This window comes from Scyliorhinus torazame, chromosome 21 (genome assembly GCF_047496885.1).
Source record: "Scyliorhinus torazame isolate Kashiwa2021f chromosome 21, sScyTor2.1, whole genome shotgun sequence".
Taxonomy (NCBI): domain Eukaryota; kingdom Metazoa; phylum Chordata; class Chondrichthyes; order Carcharhiniformes; family Scyliorhinidae; genus Scyliorhinus; species Scyliorhinus torazame.
Window position 1 is genome coordinate 134,531,546 of NC_092727.1, and position 16,865 is coordinate 134,548,410.

At 50.4% G+C, this 16,865-nt stretch overlaps 1 protein-coding gene across 5 annotated transcripts in view; it reads right to left on the reverse strand.

Moving 5' to 3' along the window:
- The window catches only part of psmc3ip (PSMC3 interacting protein), a 59,336-nt gene that overhangs the window by 16,149 nt on the left and 26,322 nt on the right, over positions 1 to 16,865 (reverse strand). For all 5 annotated transcript variants that reach the window (XM_072487726.1, XM_072487724.1, XM_072487725.1 and 2 more), the window contains one exon: positions 8,389 to 8,500. In XM_072487726.1, the coding sequence (XP_072343827.1) occupies positions 8,389 to 8,500 (112 nt within the window). The remainder of the gene's footprint in view (positions 1 to 8,388; positions 8,501 to 16,865) is intronic.

Sequence of the window (16,865 nt, forward strand, 5' to 3'; positions counted from 1 at the left end):
GGACGATAGGGACATTTAAGGGGCATCTTGACAAATACATGAATAGGATGGGAATAGAAGGATACGGACCCAGGAAGTGTAGAAGATTGTAGTTTAGTCGGGCAGCATGGTCGGCACGGGCTTGGAGGGCCGAAGGGCCTGTTCCTGTGCTGTACATTTCTTTGTTCTTTGTTTGTTCTTTGTGATTCACTTCGGAAGGAATAACAGGAATGCGGAATATTTGGCTAATGGTAAAGTTCTTGGAAGTGTGGATGAGCAGAGGGATCTAGATGTCCATGTACATAGATCCCTGAAAGTTGCCACCCAGGTTGATAGGGTTGTGAAGAAGGCCTATGGAGTGTTGGCCTTTATTGGTAGAGGGATTGAGTTCCGGAGTCATGAGGTCATGTTGCAGCTGTACAAAACTCTGGTACGGCCGCATTTGGAGTATTGCGTACAGTTCTGGTCACCGCATTATTGGAAGGACGTGGAAGCTTTGGAGCGGGTGCAGAGGAGATTTACCAGGATGTTGCCTGGTATGGAAGGAAAATCTTATGAGGAAAGGCTGATGGACTTGAGGTTGTTTTCATTAGAGAGAAGAAGGTTAAGAGGAGACTTAATAGAGGTATACAAAATGATCAGGGGGTTAGATAGGGTGGACAGTGAGAGCCTTCTCCCGCGGATGGAAATGGCTTGCTCGAGGGGACAGAGCCTTAAACTGAGGGGCAATAGATATAGGACAGAGGTCAGAGGTAGGTTCTTTACGCAAAGAGTGGTGAGGTCGTGGAATGCCCTACCTGCAACAGTAGTGAACTCGCCAACATTGAGGGCATTTAAAAGTTTATTGGATAAGCATATGGATGATAATGGCATAGTGTAGGTTAGATGGCTTTTGTTTTTTGACTTCCCATGTCGGTGCAACATCGTGGGCCGAAGGGCCTGTACTGCGCTGTATTGTTCTATGTTCTAGCTCTGTAGCACTCTAAATTCATCACTTTCAAATATATATGCAGCTCTCTTTTGAAACCTCCAATGGAATCCACCTCCACCACTCCCCCAGGAAGCGTATTCCAAACCCCCAAAACTCTCTTGAGTACAGAAGTTACTCCTCATCTCACTCCGCCCCTAGGGCAGCATGGTGGTGCAGTGGTTAGCACTGCTGCCTCAGGGCGCCGCGGTCCCAGGTTCGATCCTGCTCTGGGTCACTGTCAGTGTGGAGTTTGCACATTCTCCCCATGTTTGCGTATGTTTCGCCCCACAACCCAAAAATGTGTAGGGTAGGTGGATTGGCCACGCTAAATTGCCCCTTAATTCGAATTTTTTTTTTTTTTTTTTTTAAATCTCACTCCGAGCTTTCTTGCTGACCATCTTGAACATACTCACCTTTATTAGCCGAGGCATAGAGTTTAAGAGCAGGGAGGTTATGCTGGAACTGTATAAAACGTTGGTTAGGCCACAGCTAGAGTATTGTGAGCAATTCTGGAATCCACATTGTAGGAGGGATGTGATAGCCACTGGAAAGGGTGCAGAAGAGATTTACCAGGATGTTGTCCGGGCTGGAGAGTTTCCGTTATGAAGAGAGATTGGATTGACTGGAATTGTTTTCCTTGGAGCAGAGGAGACTGAGGGGGGGCACGATTGAGATGTATAAAATTATATGGGGCACAGATAGAGTAGACAGGAAGCAACTTTTCTCCTTGGTGGAGGGATAAATGACCAGGGGGCAGAGATTTAAGGCGAGGGGCAGGAGGTTTAGCGGGTTTAGAAACTTTTCACCCAGAGGGGGGGGTGGGAGTCTGGAACTCGCTGCCTGAAAGGTTGGTGGAGGCAGAGACCCTCATATTTAAGAAGTATTTAGATGGGTACAAGGCTATGGGCCAAGTGCTGGAAAATGGGATTAGAATAGTTCGGTGGTTGTTTTGTCCAGTGCAGATGTGATGGGCCGAAGGGCCTTTTCTGTGCTATATACCAGGTGATTCTGTGGATATTTGTAGATAGCCAATTCTGGTGTTTACACACAAACTGCAAACGTATATTTGTCCCTCCTATAGGTCATAGTCTTTTTTTTTAGATTTAGAGAACCCAATTAATTTTTTCCAATTAAGGGGCAATTTAGCGTGGCCAATCCACCTAGCCTGCACATCTTTGGGTTGTGGGGGTGAGACCCATGCAAACACGGGGAGAATGTGCAAACTCCACATGGACAGTAACCCAGGGCCGGGATTCGAACCTGGGACCTCGGCGCCGTGAGGCAGCAATGCTAACCACTGCACCACCGTGCTGCCCTTTATAGGTCATAGTCTTAGGATAAAAAGTAGAAAAATTATACCAGATTTGAGGAGAAACTACTTCTCCCAAAGGATTGAAATATATTTTATTTAAATTTTTCGTTCACAATTTTTTCCCCTTACACATCAAACAAAGAAAATTTAACAGTACATGTAACATGATAACCACAATCTAATAAAGAGTAACTAACCAACTTGGTAAACTAATCAATTAACATAAAATTAAACTTTCCCCTCCCCTCTCCCTCCCTCCTCCCCCCCCCCCCCCCCCCCGGGTTGCTGCTGCTGGTCATCTATCTTCCCTCTAACGTTCCGCTAGGTAGTCGAGGAACGGTTGCCACCTTCTGGTGAACCCTTGAGCCGATCCTCTCAGTGCAAACTTCATCTGCTCCAGTTTTATGAACCCCGCCATATCCTTTATCCAGGCCTCCAGTCCGGGGGGGTTTCGCTTCCTTCCACATGAGTAAAATCCTACGCTGGGCTACTAGGGATGCAAAGGCCACAACATCGGCCTCTTTCGCCTCCTGCACTCCCGGCTCATCCGCTACTCCAAATAAAGCTAGCCCCCAGCCTGGTTTGACCCGGACCTTCACCACCTTCGAAATCACTCCCGTCACTCCCTTCCAATACCCCTCCAGTGCCGGGCACAACCAAAACGTATGTGTGTGGTTCGCTGGGCTTCCGTCGCACCTCCCACACTTGTCCTCCACTCCAAAGAACCTGCTCAACCTTGCTCCCGTTATGTGTGCTCTATGTAGCACCTTAAATTGAATCAGGCTAAGCCTGGCACACGAGGAAGAGGAATTTACCCTGCTTAGGGCATCAGCCCACAGACCCTCCTCTATCTCCTCCCCAAGCTCTTCTCCCCACTTTCCTTTCAGTTCGCCCACCAGCTCCTCCCCCTCTTCTCTCATCTCTCGGTATATCTCTGACACCTTGCCCTCCCCGACCCACACCCCCGAGAGCATTCTATCCTGGATCCCGTGTCGGGAGCAATGGAAATTCCCTCACCTGTTGTCTTGTGAACGCCTTCACCTGCATATACCTAAAGAAATTTCCCCGGGGCAGCTTATACTTTTCCTCCAACGCTCCCAAGCTCGCAAACGCCCCGTCTATAAATAAATCTCCCACCCTCCTAATTCCCAACTGGTGCCAGCTCTGGAGTCCTCCACCCATCCTCCCTGGGGCAAACCTATAGTTGTTCCTAATTGGGGACCCCACCAGAGCTCCCAGCACACCTCTCTGTCACCTCCATTGTCCCCAGATATTTAATGTTGCCGCCACCACTGGGTTTGTGGTAAATTTTTTTGGTGAGAATGGTAGTGGCGCCGTCACCAGCGCCTCTAGACTCGTCCCTTTACAGGACTTTCTCTCTAGTCTTTTCCACGCCGCTCCCTCTATCATCCATTTACAGATCATCGCCACATTGGCGGCCCAATAGTAGTCGCCCAAATTCGACAGCGCCAGTCCCCCTCTATCTCTGCTACGTTGTAAGAACCCCCTCCTTACCCTCGGAACTTTCCCTGCCCACACGAAGCTCGTGATGCTCCTATTTTTTTAAAGAAGGCCTTAGTGATCAGTATAGGGAGACATTGGAATACAAATAGGAACCTCGGGAGGACCATCATCTTAATTGCCTGCACTCTGCCCGCCAGTGACAGTGGCTGCATGTCCCACCTCTTGAAGTCCTCTCCCATTTGTTCCACCAGTCACGTCAGATTAAGTCTGTGCAAGGTTCCCCAGCTCCTGGCTATCTGAATCCCCAGGTATCGAAAATTTCTTTCCACTTTCCTTAAAGGCAGGCCATCTATCCCTCTACTCTGGTCCCCAGGGTGTATCACGAAAAGTTCACTCTTCCCCATGTTAAGCCTATATCCCGAGAAATCTCCGAACTCCCTTAATATCTGCATGACCTCTGTCATCCCCCCCACTGGGTCCGTCACATACAACAGTAGGTCATCCGCGTAGAGTGACACTCGGTGTTCCTCTCCCCCTCTAATCACCCCTCTCCATTTTCTGGAGTCTCTCAGCGCCATGGCCAGTGGTTCAATTGCCAGCGCGAACAGTAATGGAGATAGCGGGCATCCCTGTCTTGTTCCCCTGTATAGTCGGAAATACTCAGATCTTTGCTGACCCGTGACCACACTTGCCGTTGGGGCCCCATAGAGGAGTTTGACCCAACTAACAAACCCGTCCCCGAACCCGAACCTCCTCAGCACCTCCCATAGGTACTCCCACTCCACCCTGTCAAATGCCTTCTCTGCATCCATTGCCGCCACTATCTCTGCCTCCCCCTCTACTGGGGGCATCATTATCACCCCTAATAGCCGTCGCACGTTGACATTTGTCTCCCCTTTACGAATCCTGTCTGGTCTTCGTGCACCACCCCCGGGACACAGTCCTCTATCCTCGTTGCCAGCACCTTTGCTAGCAATTTGGCGTCCACATTTAGTAGTGAAATAGGCCTATAGGACCCGCACTGCAGCGGATCTTTATCCCGCTTCAAAATTAGCGATATGTCGCCTCCAACATTGTCGGGGGTAGAGTCCCTCCTTTCCTGGCCTCGTTAAAAGTCCTCACCAACAGCGGGGCCAGCAGGTCCACATATTTTCTATAAAATTCCACCGGGAACCCATCTGGTCCCGGAGCCTTCCCTGCCTGCATGTTCCCCAGCCCCTTGGTAACCTCGTCCACCCCAATTGGTGCCCCCAGGCCTTCCACCTCCTGCTCCTCCACCCTCGGGAACCTTAATTGGACCAGAAACAGCCGCATCTCCTCTTTTCCCTCCGGGGGTTGGGACCTATAAAGTCTTTCGTAAAAGGTCTTAAACAGCCCGTTTATCTTCCCTGCTCTCCGCACCGTAGCTCCCTTTTCGTCTCTAATTCCCCCCCCCATCCCCCCACCCCCATCTCCCTCGCCGCTGTCCTCTTTCGCAGCTGATGGGCCAACAGGCGACATATTCATACCTCATCCCCTGTGCCTTCCTCCACAGCACCTCCACCCTCCTGGTGGTCAGAAGGTCGAACTCGCCTGGAGTCGTCGTCTCTCCCTGTACAGTCCCTCCTCCGGGGTCTCCGCAAATTCTCTGTCCACCCTTAAGATCTCCCCCATTAATCTTGCCCTTTCCTTGGCCTCTGTTTTCCCTTTGTGGGCCCTGATGGAGATCAGCTCTCCTCTGACCACCGCCTTTAGTGCTTCCCATATCACTCCCACTCGGACCTCCCCGTCGTCATTGGCCTCCAGGTATCTCTCGATACATCCCCGCACTCTTCCGCAGACTCCCTCATCCGCCAACAATCCCACATCTAATCGCCAGAGTGCACGCTGCTCCCTCTCCTCTCCTAGTTCCAGGTCCACCCAATGTGCGGCATGATCCGAAATGGCTATGGCTGAATACTCAGTTTCTTCCACCCTCGAGATCAACGACCTTCCCAAAACAAAAAAATCTATCCGGGAGTACACCTTATGAACATACTAGATCCCCCTCCAGCGCGATTGCTCCCCCCATATTACTTCCGCAAGTCACCTGACATCAACTGACCCCGGCTTCTCCTGCTCACTCCTTGACCCCCCCCCCCCCCCGTGTGGGGAACTCCCATCTACCTTGCGCCTATCTTCCCGCCATCATCTTTTTGGTGCGGGAATATCTCTGTAGCTGACCCGCCCCTTGTGGCGCAGCTCCCTCTCCCACCCCACTCCCATTCCTCATCCTCCGCCTATGTCTCTTCTTTCCCCCCCCACCGGCGCCCACATTTCTTAGTGTCCCCCCCCTTCCCAATTTACATCTCTATATACATCGACAGTGACATTTCCCTCTAATATCAGTCCCTCAGTTCCGATCCAATTTCTCATCTTTAATAAAGGTCCATGCTTCTTCCGCCGTTTCGAAGTAGTGATGTCTCTCCTGGTACGTGACCCATAGTCGCGCCGGCTGCAGCATCCCGAACTTCACCTTCTTCTTGTGTAACACCTCCTTGGCTCGATTAAAACTCGCCCTCCTTCTCGCCACCTCCGCATTCCAATCCTGGAACACCCGTACCACCGCATTCCCCCATCTACTACTCCGTACCTTTTTGGCCCATCTCAGAACCACTTCTCGATCATTAAAGCGGTGAAATCGCACGATTGTCGCCCTAGGTGGTTCTCCCGCCTTTGGTCTCCTCGCAGGGACCTGATGAGCCCCCTCCACTTCTAAGGGGCCCGAAGGGGCCTCAGCTCCCATCAGCGAGCTTAGCATCGTACTCACGTAAGCCCCGCAGTCCGCTCCTTCCACTCCCTCAGGGAGACCCAGGATCCGAAGGTTCTTCCTTCGTGCTCTGTTTTCTAGGGCCTCAATCCTTTCAATGCACTTTTTGTGGAGCGCCTCGTGCGTCTGTGTTTTGACGGCCAGGCCCAGGATCTCGTCCTCATTATCCGTCACCTTCTGCTCCACCACGCGGAGCTCTGTCTCCTGGGTCCTTTGTGCCTCCTTAAGCCCCTCAATTGCCTGTAGCATCGGGGTCAGCACCTCCTTCATAAGTAGCTCCACACACCGTCTTAAGAATTCGTCTTGATCGGGCCCCCATGTCGCCTGGGCTTTCTCCGCCGCCATCTTGCTTCTTTTTCCTTCTGTCCCTATTGTCGAGGATGTAGCCGCCGCCGCCGATATTTTTCTCTTTCGTTGGGGGGGGGACACTCCCTATTAACTATTAACTCACCCCACACCGGGTTTCGTCGTGAAAAAATTTCCTGTTGGGGCTCTTAAAAGAGCCCGAAGGTCCGTTTGAGCTGCAGCCGCTGGAACGTGCGGCTTAGCTGGGCATCGCCGCAACCGGAAGTCTACTTCTCCCAAAGGTTTGTGAACCTCTGGAATTCGCTACCCCAGAGTGTGGTGCATGCTGGGACAGTGAGTCAATTTAAGGAGGAGTTAGACAGATTTTGGTAATGGGTTGAAGGGTTATGGAGAATGGGCAGAACGGGGGAGTTAAGGCCAGGATGAGATCAATATTGAACGGAGGAGCGGACTCGAGATGCTAAATTGCCGACTCCTGCCCCTAGTTCATGGGTGTTCTAAGACCTACTCTGGCTGATTTCAGCATCCAGCTCTTGATCTGTAGCACTGTACGTAACAGCAGCCCAAGCACAAATATGGTGTTCATGATCAATAAGGGGATTTCTTGATGAATATGAAGATCAGGAATTACAGGGAGAAGGCAGGACAATGGGGATGAGGAACATATCAGCCATGGTCAAATGGCACAGCAGATTTGATGGGCCAAATAACCTACTTCTGCTCCGATATTTTATGAACTTATATTATCTCAGTCTGATCCCATCTAAAGCTGTACTATTTCATACTCAAGTGCTGTCTGTCTCAATCCTTTGCAAACCGTTATCCTTTTTGATGCTACTTTCTGGTGCGCACTCCCTGCCAAATTAATTTCAATCCTGCCCCACTTTACCCGCAAACCACTTTGCATGGACATCAGTCCAGGCCCCATTGAGGCGCTCATCCATCTGGCCTCTACAATCCCACCTCGCCCAAGACAGGTTCCAATACAGCAGGAATCTAATGCCTTCCATTCTGCACTCTCTTTCTCTCTCCATCCATGCATTCATCTGCTCTGCTATATATTCTGCACATATGTACATGTTTAACAAAATGCATTTGCTTTTCAATTCTCTCTGTGGAAATGAACCCCATTGTTTTGTTCGCATTTTAAAAAATCCTACAATGCTACTTTTAGCGATTTGTGAATGCGACCCCCCCCTCTTTAAATCCTATGCGCCTCTGCCCCATTTAGTCTCTTAATATCTAAGCAGTTTGTAGCTTCTTTATTTTGCTACATGCTCAATAATCAAGAATATTCACGACCGAGATGGAAAAACCTTTGGACGCTGAAGGATATGGGAAAAGTGAAGTTGAAGTAGATCAGTCATGCTGTCCTTTTCAGAAGACTGTAACTGATTGCATTGCTGTTTCAGAGTTGACAAAGACACAATGGACTAAACAATCTTGGACCATTATTTCCGATGGAGTAGCAATTGTTGAAGTATAAACATATGCATTTTATTAGTTCAAGATATCCCTGTACCTTAGTGCGAACTTCCAAAACACTCCACCCCCACCTCCCCAACACACCTGTTTCCATTTGCCGGCAGCTCTGCTGAACATTCTGGAACCTCTCACCCAGGCCACCGAGCTGAATGTCCAGGACCTTCAGATCAGCTTCACCAACAGCTGCAAACTCACTCTAGACAGGAAATCAGATAAGAGTAACAAAAATCGGAAGAAATTTGTTTTGGGAATGTACCGACATTACAGAACCATGTTTAACACCCATCTGGAGTAATTCTGAGCTGGTGGTGGGCCTTCCTTATGAATTGCTGCAGACCATGTAGCACACAATAGATCTTGACCCAGTGATAACAAAGGATACTTAAGGGCAGCATGGTAGCATTGTGGATAGCACAATTGCTTCACAGCTCCAGGGTCCCAGGTTCGATTCCGGCTTGGGTCACTGTCTGTGCGGAGTCTGCACGTTCTCCCCGTGTGTGTGTGTGTTTTCTCCGGGTGCTCCGGTTTCCTCTCACAGTCCAAAGATGTGCAGGTTAGGTGGATTGGCCATGATAAATTGCCCTCAGTGTCCAAAATTGCCCTTAGTGTTGGGTGGGGTTACTGGGTTATGGGGATAGGGTGGAGGTGTTGACCTTGGGTAGGGTGCTCTTTCCAAGAGCCGGTGCAGACTCGATGGGCCGAATGGCCTCCTTCTGCGCTGTAAATTCTATGATACTTGCACAAGTCCTGATGGTGTGAGATTTGGTGTGGAACTTGAGGGTGATGATTGTCCCACAACGTTGCTGTGCTTCACCTCTCAGTGGCAGAGGTCACAGAAATTGAAAGCTGTTGAAGTGACCCTGGTAAATTGTTACTGCACATCCTGTAGATCACAGGACTGGGTGTTAAACGTTCCCGGGTACCAGGTGCTGAGAAAATGCAGGGAAGGAGGAGGTGTGGCAGTATTGGTCAAGGGCAGCATTGCCGTGCTGGAGAAAAAGGATGTCCCAAAGGATTCAAGGACAGAATCAATTGGGCAGCACAGTGGATAGCACTGTTGCTTCACTGCTCCAGGGTCCCAGGTTCGATTCCCGGCTTGGGTCACTGTCTGTGTGGAGTCTGCATGTACTCTGCGTGGGTTTCCTCCGGGTGCTCCGGTTTCCTCCCACAGTCCAAAGATGTGCAGGTTAGGTGAAGTGGCCATGCTAAATTGCCCTTAGTGTCCAAAAAGATAGCTGGGGTTACAGGGATAGGGTGGAGGCGTGGGCTTAGGTAGGGTGTTCGTTCCAAGGGCTGGTGCAGACTCGATGGGCTGAATGGCCTCCTTCTGTACTGTACATTCTATGATTCTATGAATATGGCTAGTGCCAAGGAACAATAATGCTGCAAGACCATTGCTCGGTGTAGTCTATAGACGGCAAACTAGTGAGAAGGATGTAGAATAACAAATCTGCAGAAAATTATAGAGAGGTGCAAACATTATATAGTTAAATTGGGGGACTTTACAGTACCACTGTCCCACTTTACAATTGTGATCAGGTTAATGTTCTACAGCAGTATGTGTCTAGTCCAGTCCAACAAGAAAGGATGTAAATAAAACAGAAAATGCTGGAAGAGAAACAGAGCTAAGGTTTCAAATCCATACGACCCCCACTACAGAACCAAAGACAACATCAACTCATCCTCTCTCAAATCTGTCTTTATCCCCAGTTCCATTTCAATCTTTGTCTCATCTGACATCTAAACAAAATGGTCTTTCACTTCCTTTCGGGTCGGAAGGAATGCAAATTCCAGCAACCTACGGATGCTAATGCCCATCTGGGGCCCTCCATAGCTGACCCCATTCCTTCTTCCAATCCCAGCCCTTGGCATGTATTCACTATACCTTCTGACCTTCCCCTCGACTATGCTGAATGTTCTGTACTCCGAAAAGGACTGTTTCACCCTTTATGTCCTTACTCTTCCCACCTACATTGGTGATTCCTCTGACGTCACATTAACAGTTTCCAGCTTATAGACCCTAACCGCCTCCTCTTAAGTATGGACGTCCAATCCCTCTACACCTCCACCCCCTTCGGGGGGAGGGATCAGGGCTCTCCGCTTCTTCCTCAAGCAAGGCCTGAACAATCCCCAGCTATCATTACTCTCCTCCGCCTAGCTTAACTTGTTCTCTCACTCAAAAATTAATAACTTCTCCTTAAAGTTGTCTCACTTCCTGCAAATATACAATGCGGCTTTGGGTACCCACATGGGCCCCACCTATGCCTGTCTTTTTGTGGGTTTGTGGAACATTCCTTATTCCAATCTTACTCAGGTCCACTCCCACAATGCCCTTTCCCCTCCCTCCCCCACCCTTCCCAGCTGACCCCACCCCCCTCCCGCTTGTCAGCTGGACCCCCCCTCCTTGTCTGCTGACCCCGCCATCCCTCCCCCCCCTTGTCTGATCCCGCACTCCCTCCCCCCTCATCAGCTGACCTCCCCTCCCCCCACCCTTTGTCCGCTGACCCCACCCTCTCTCCTTTGTCAGCTGACCCGCCCTCCCCCTGCCCCTTGTCTGCTGACCCCGCCCTCCCTCCCCCCTTGTCTGCTGACCCCATCCTCCCTCCCCTTGTCTGCTGACCCCACCCTCCCCCTCTTGTCTGCTGACCCCCGCCCTCCCCCCCTTGTCTGCTGACCCCGCCCTCCCCCCCCTTGTCTGCTGACCCCACCCTCCCTCCCCTCTTGTCTGCTGACCCCACCCTCCCTCCCCATCAGCTGACCCCGCCCTCCCCCCCTTGTCTGCTGACCCCGTCCTCCCTCCCCCCTTGTCTGCTGACCCCACCCTCCCTCCCCATCAGCTGACCCCGCCCTCCCCCACCCCTTGTCTGCTGACCCCACCCTCCCTCCCCTCTTGTCTGCTGACCCCACCCTCCCTCCCCATCAGCTGACCCCGCCCTCCCCCCGCCCCTTGTCTGCTGACCCCGCCTCTTGTCTGCTGACCTCGCCCTCCCTCTCCTCGTCTGCCGGTTGGAATGGACTTTTCCATTGTGTGTGTGTGTTTTTGGGGGGGGGGGGGGGGGGGGGGGGGGGGGGGGAAGGAAGAGGTGACGTACCGGGTTGGTTCGTCCTGAGCCGGCTCCCATTCTGACCTGGGACCCTTTGTCCCTGCCTTAGGGCCCTATCTCTGTGGCCTTTTTCTCGGCCCCCCGTTGTCTATCCCGCGTCTAGTAGTTCCTCTAACATTGAATGTCTCGGAGTCCGATAGTAGGTCCTCATCTCCTTGCGGAGGAAGTTGTCCTCTGTATCGAAGTCCCTCACAATCAGCGTCCCCCCATCCTGTCTCCACCTCTTAAAGGTGGCGTCCATCATGGCTGGCGCAAACTTGCGGTTGTCGCAGATGGGGGCGATAGTGGACATTTTGGTCAGGTCAAAGTACTGTTCCAGGTTTGGAGTGTGACTTATACCACTGGGCTTGTTGAGTGCTTGGCTGGCAGGATAGGAGTGTTGTTGTGGCGAGGGCTGGCGGGCTGTACAGAAGCTCTCCTCTATTAGGGACAGCACGGTAGCATTGTGCACCGGCTCTTGGAAAGAGCACCCTACCCAAGGTCAACACCTCCACCCTATCCCCATAACCCAGTAACCCCACCCAACACTAAGGGCAATTTTGGACACTAAGGGCAATTTATCATGACCAATCCACCTAACCTGCACATCTTTGGACTGTGGGAGGAAACCGGCGCACCCGGAGGAAACCCACGCAGACACGGGGAGAACGTGCAGACTCCGCACAGACAGTGACCCAAGCCGGAATAGAACCTGGGACCCTGGAGCTGTGACGCAATTGTGCTACCCACAAGGCTACCGTGCTGCCCCTTACCTTGCAGGAGAAGCAGCCTTCAGATATTAGGTGTGGGCAGTGGCCAGAGGTCTGTCGGTAAGGTAAGTTTACCTCTTTAAAAACTTACCTTGAAGAGTGACATCACAGCAAAGCAGTGACCTGATTGGCTGGTAAGGAAAGTGCTCCAATTAGCAGTAGCTGGGAGAAATTAACTCTTTGTGTGTTGGTAAGTATTGTGATTGGTAAGTAAAATCTTTATTCCTTTCACTTATTCATTATTTGATATATTTGTAATCATTTAAGGTAAAGTGTAAAAATGGCAGAAGATCCCAGACCCGTGTTATGCTCCTCGTGCTCAATGTGGGAGTTCAGGGACGGGGCCGATGCCCCTGACTCCTTTGTGTGCGGGAAGTGTGTCCAGCTGCAGCTCCTGTTAGACCGCATGACGGCTCTGGAGCTGCGGATGGACTCACTTTGGAGCATCCGCGATGCTGAGGAAGTCGTGGATAGCACGTTCAGTGAGTTGCTCACACCACAGATTAGGATTGGTGAGGGAGACAGGGAATGGGTGACCAAAAGGCAGAGAAAGAACAGGAAGGCAGTGCAGGTGTCCCCTGCGGTCATCTCCCTCCAAAACAGGTATACCGTTTTGGATACTGTTGGGGGAGATGACTCATCAGGGGAAGGCAGTAGTAGCCAGGCTCATGGCACAGTGGCTGGCTCTGCTGCACGGAAGGGCGGGAAAAAGACTGGCAGGGCTATAGTCATAGGAGATTCAATTGTAAGGGGAGTAGACAGGCGTTTCTGTGGTCGAAAACGAGACTCCCGAATGGTACGTTGCCTCCCGGGTGCACGGGTAAGGGATGTCTCAGATTGGCTGCAGGACATACTGAAGGGGGAGGGTGACCAGCAGTTGTCGTGGTGCATATAGGCACGAACGATATAGGTAAAAAACGGGATGAGGTCCTACAATCAGAATTTAGGGAGTTAGGAGATAAGTTAAAAAGTAGGACTTCAAAGGTAGTAATCTCAGGATTGCTACCAGTGCCACAAAACTGTCAGAGTAGAAATTCAAGAATAGTCAGAATGAATATGTGGCTTGAGAGATGGTGCAGGAGGGAGGGGTTCAGATTTTTGGGACATTGGAACCAGTTCTGGGGGCGGTGGGACCATTACAAATCGGATGGTCTACACCTGGGCAGGACTGGAACCAATGTCCTAGGGGGTGCTTTTGCTAACACTGTTGGGGAGGTTTTAAACTAATGTGGCAGAGGGATGGGAAACAGATTAGGAAGTTAGAGGTCAGTAAAGAGGCAGCAACTAAAGCCAGTAAGGTACTAGATATTAAACTCAATGTGACTAAGGGGAAGAGTAGACAGGGAAGAGATGATGAACGCAAAGGGACAGGTAGTCTGAGGTGCATTTGTTTCAATGCGAGAAGTGCAGCAGGTAAGGCAAATGAACTTAGGACTTGGATTAGTACCTGGGAATATGATGTGATATTACGGAGTCTTGGTTGAGGGAAGGGCAAGGCTGGCAACTAAATATCCCAGGGTATAAATGCTTCAGGAGGGATAGAGAGGGAGGTAAAAGGGGTGGAGGAGTTGCATTACTGGTCAGAGATGATATCACAGCTGTGATTAAGGAGGGCACGATGGAGGATTCAAGCACTGAGGCAATATGGGAAGAGCTAAGAAATAGGAAGGGTTGTTGGGACTTTACTACAGGCCTCCCAAAAGCGAGCGTGAATTAGAGGTACAAATATGTAGACAGATTATAGAAAAATGTAGGAGCAATAGGGTGGTCGTGATGGGAGATTTTAACTTCCCCAACATTGAATGGGACTCACGTAGTGTTGGAGGCGTAGATGGAGCAGAATTTGTAAGGAGCATCCAGGAGAGTTTTTTAGAGCAGTATGTAAATAGTCCAACTCGGGAAGGGGCCATACTGGACCTGGTATTGGGGAATGATCCCGGCCAGGTGGATGAAGTTTCAGTCGGCGATTACTTTGGGAATAGCGATCACAATTCCATAAATTTTAGAATACTCATGGACAAAGACGGGAGTGGTCCTAAAGAAACAGTGCTAAATTGGGGATAGGTCAAGTATAACAAAATTCGGCTGTACAGCAGCTTATTGAGAACATAAAGGCAGCCCAGCTCGCAGCAGCTGTGAGACTTGGGACCAGGAGGAAACAAAGTAAAGCTCGTTTCGATAAAAAGGTACACGCCGCCGAGTTTGGAGTAGGGCAGCAAGTGATGCTTTCCCTATACAACCCCAGTTCATTCCTTTCCCCCAAATTTTCCAGACCATACTCCATTTCGGACAAAGTAAACCCCTCGCTATCCAAGATCACATATCCCAATGGCAAGTCTGCATGGTTACATAAACCAGCTTAAGGCTTATGGCTCGAAGAACAACCATTCACACCACATCTTGCTCGCAGCAACAGACGAGCACGCCCCGCCCACAGATGACGCATTCCTACCCTCCCCCAGCCAGTCCAGCCCGTCCTCAGACATTTCAACTCCACCCCAGAGGCACAACTCCGCCTCTCCCTTCCTTCAACCAGCAGCGACAGTGATAGCAACAGCCACAGCACACCCGTTATTATACCCCTGCACCAGGCTCCATTCCCAGCGAATCCAAGCATGATTCCAGTGACCCCTTCGAAATCACGTACATCAAAGCCCCTGACCCAGGCCCACCGCCCGACGATTACGGATTACAGCCTCGCAGCTCCAACCTCGACACACGATTCTGGCACCGAGACAATTCGTTCAGGCTCATCCGGAATGGTGAGATGGACCCCAATTCAGCCCAAGCAGCTTTAGCCAAACTACTCCAGTCAAGAGTATGGCAGCCGGGAGAAGATGATGGCATAGAGTCTGACTCCCACAACCGAATCCCTTTGCACTCCTGTTCGCTACTGAGCAATGAGGTGTCCAGATGATGGAAAAAAAAAAGGAACCGATGGACAGATACGGTGTCCTTTCTGATGGAACCTGCACCATGTTTGTTGTATGTTTGTTTGTTTAATGTACATGTTTGTTGTGTGTAAATTTGGAAGTTTTTCATAGCCCCACGCCACCACACTTTTGACGCCCAATGCCTGTTAGAGGAACAAGTTTGTCCCCAGACAACCGTTCAGAGGAACTAGTTTGTCGACAGACAATCCTTCGGAGGAACTAGTTTGTCGGCAGACACCACTCATAGCTACTCTCCTGATTTGATCACGAGAGGCAGCCCCCACGACGCCCACATTCTTACCCGTTCTTGCCGGTCGCTCAGGCAGTGGAGAAATGACACTGGTCCCCGCCCTGCCTGAGGACCCCCCTCTGGTCAGCGACGCTCGGGTAGAGCGCAAACGGCACTGGTCACCGTCCTACCCGGGGATTCCACCCATTTCTAACCCGCTGCGGTCCATACGCACCCCATTTTGGCACTTTCAGTTCAAAATTCTTTGTTTGTTTTTGGCGACCCTTAGATTGCTTCCGTATACTATTTACATCCTCAAACACTAGGATGGTAGATCGCACAGGCTGCGAGACGGCTCGCACTGTGTCAGTATTTTTCTCGGATGTCTTGTCCAAATATTTGTGGGTTTTTTTAATGAGGGAGTCACAGATGGTGATCAATTATAAAGGGAAATTGGCAACAAAGGACTGACAGACAGACATACGAGATCTTAAGCAATATAATAGGGGCTGTTTAGCACAGGGCTAAATCGCTGGCTTTGAAAGCAGACCAAGGCAGGCCAGCAGCACGGTTCGATTCCCGTAAGAGCCTCCCCGAACAGGCGCCGGAATGTGGCGACTAGGGGCTCACAGTAACTTCATTTGAAGCCTACTTGTGACAATAAGCGATTTTCATTTCATTTCATAACAGATATTATGCTTGTGTCCATAGAACTCCGGAACCTCAAGAACCCCAGAGGAAGAAAAAGAAGACAGAAAGACGGAAAGATGAAGACAACCTTCATGTTCACCTGGATCTTAGCGGGATCCCTTCAGTTGCGCATGGACGCTGCCCCCCTGACCCCTACCACACAGGCTGTGAATGATTCCCACCCCCATACACAAAACCCCGAGATAGTTAGTCCTAAGACAGTTAACGATACCCCGACCTGGTGTGATAAGTTTATCACCTGGTATTCACTAAAAGGGGTGGAGGAGTTGGATTACTGCTCAGAGATGATATCACAGTTGTGATTGAGGGCACGATGGAGGATTCGAGCACTGAGGCAATATGGGTAGAGCTAAGAAATAGGAAGGGTGCAGTAACATTGTTGGGACTTTACTACAGGCCTCCCAAAAGCGAGCGTGAAGTAGAGGTACAAATATGTAGACAGATTATAGAAAAATGTAGGAGCAATAGGGTGGTCGTGATGGGAGATTTTAACTTCCCCAACATTGAATGGGACTCACGTAGTGTTGGAGGCGTAGATGGAGCAGAATTTGTAAGGAGCATCCAGGAGAGTTTTTTAGAGCAGTATGTAAATAGTTCAACTATTTAAGGGGCCATACTGGACCTAGTATTGGGGAATGATCCCGGCCAGGTGGTTGACGTTTCAGTCGGTGATTACTTTGGGAATAGCGATCACAATTCCGTAAATTTTAGAATACTCATGGACAAAGACGAGTGTGGTCCTAAAGGAAGAGTGCTAAATTGGGGAAAGGCCAAGTATAACAAAATTCGGCAGGAGCTAGGGAATGTGGATTGGGAGAAGCTGTTTAAGGGCAAA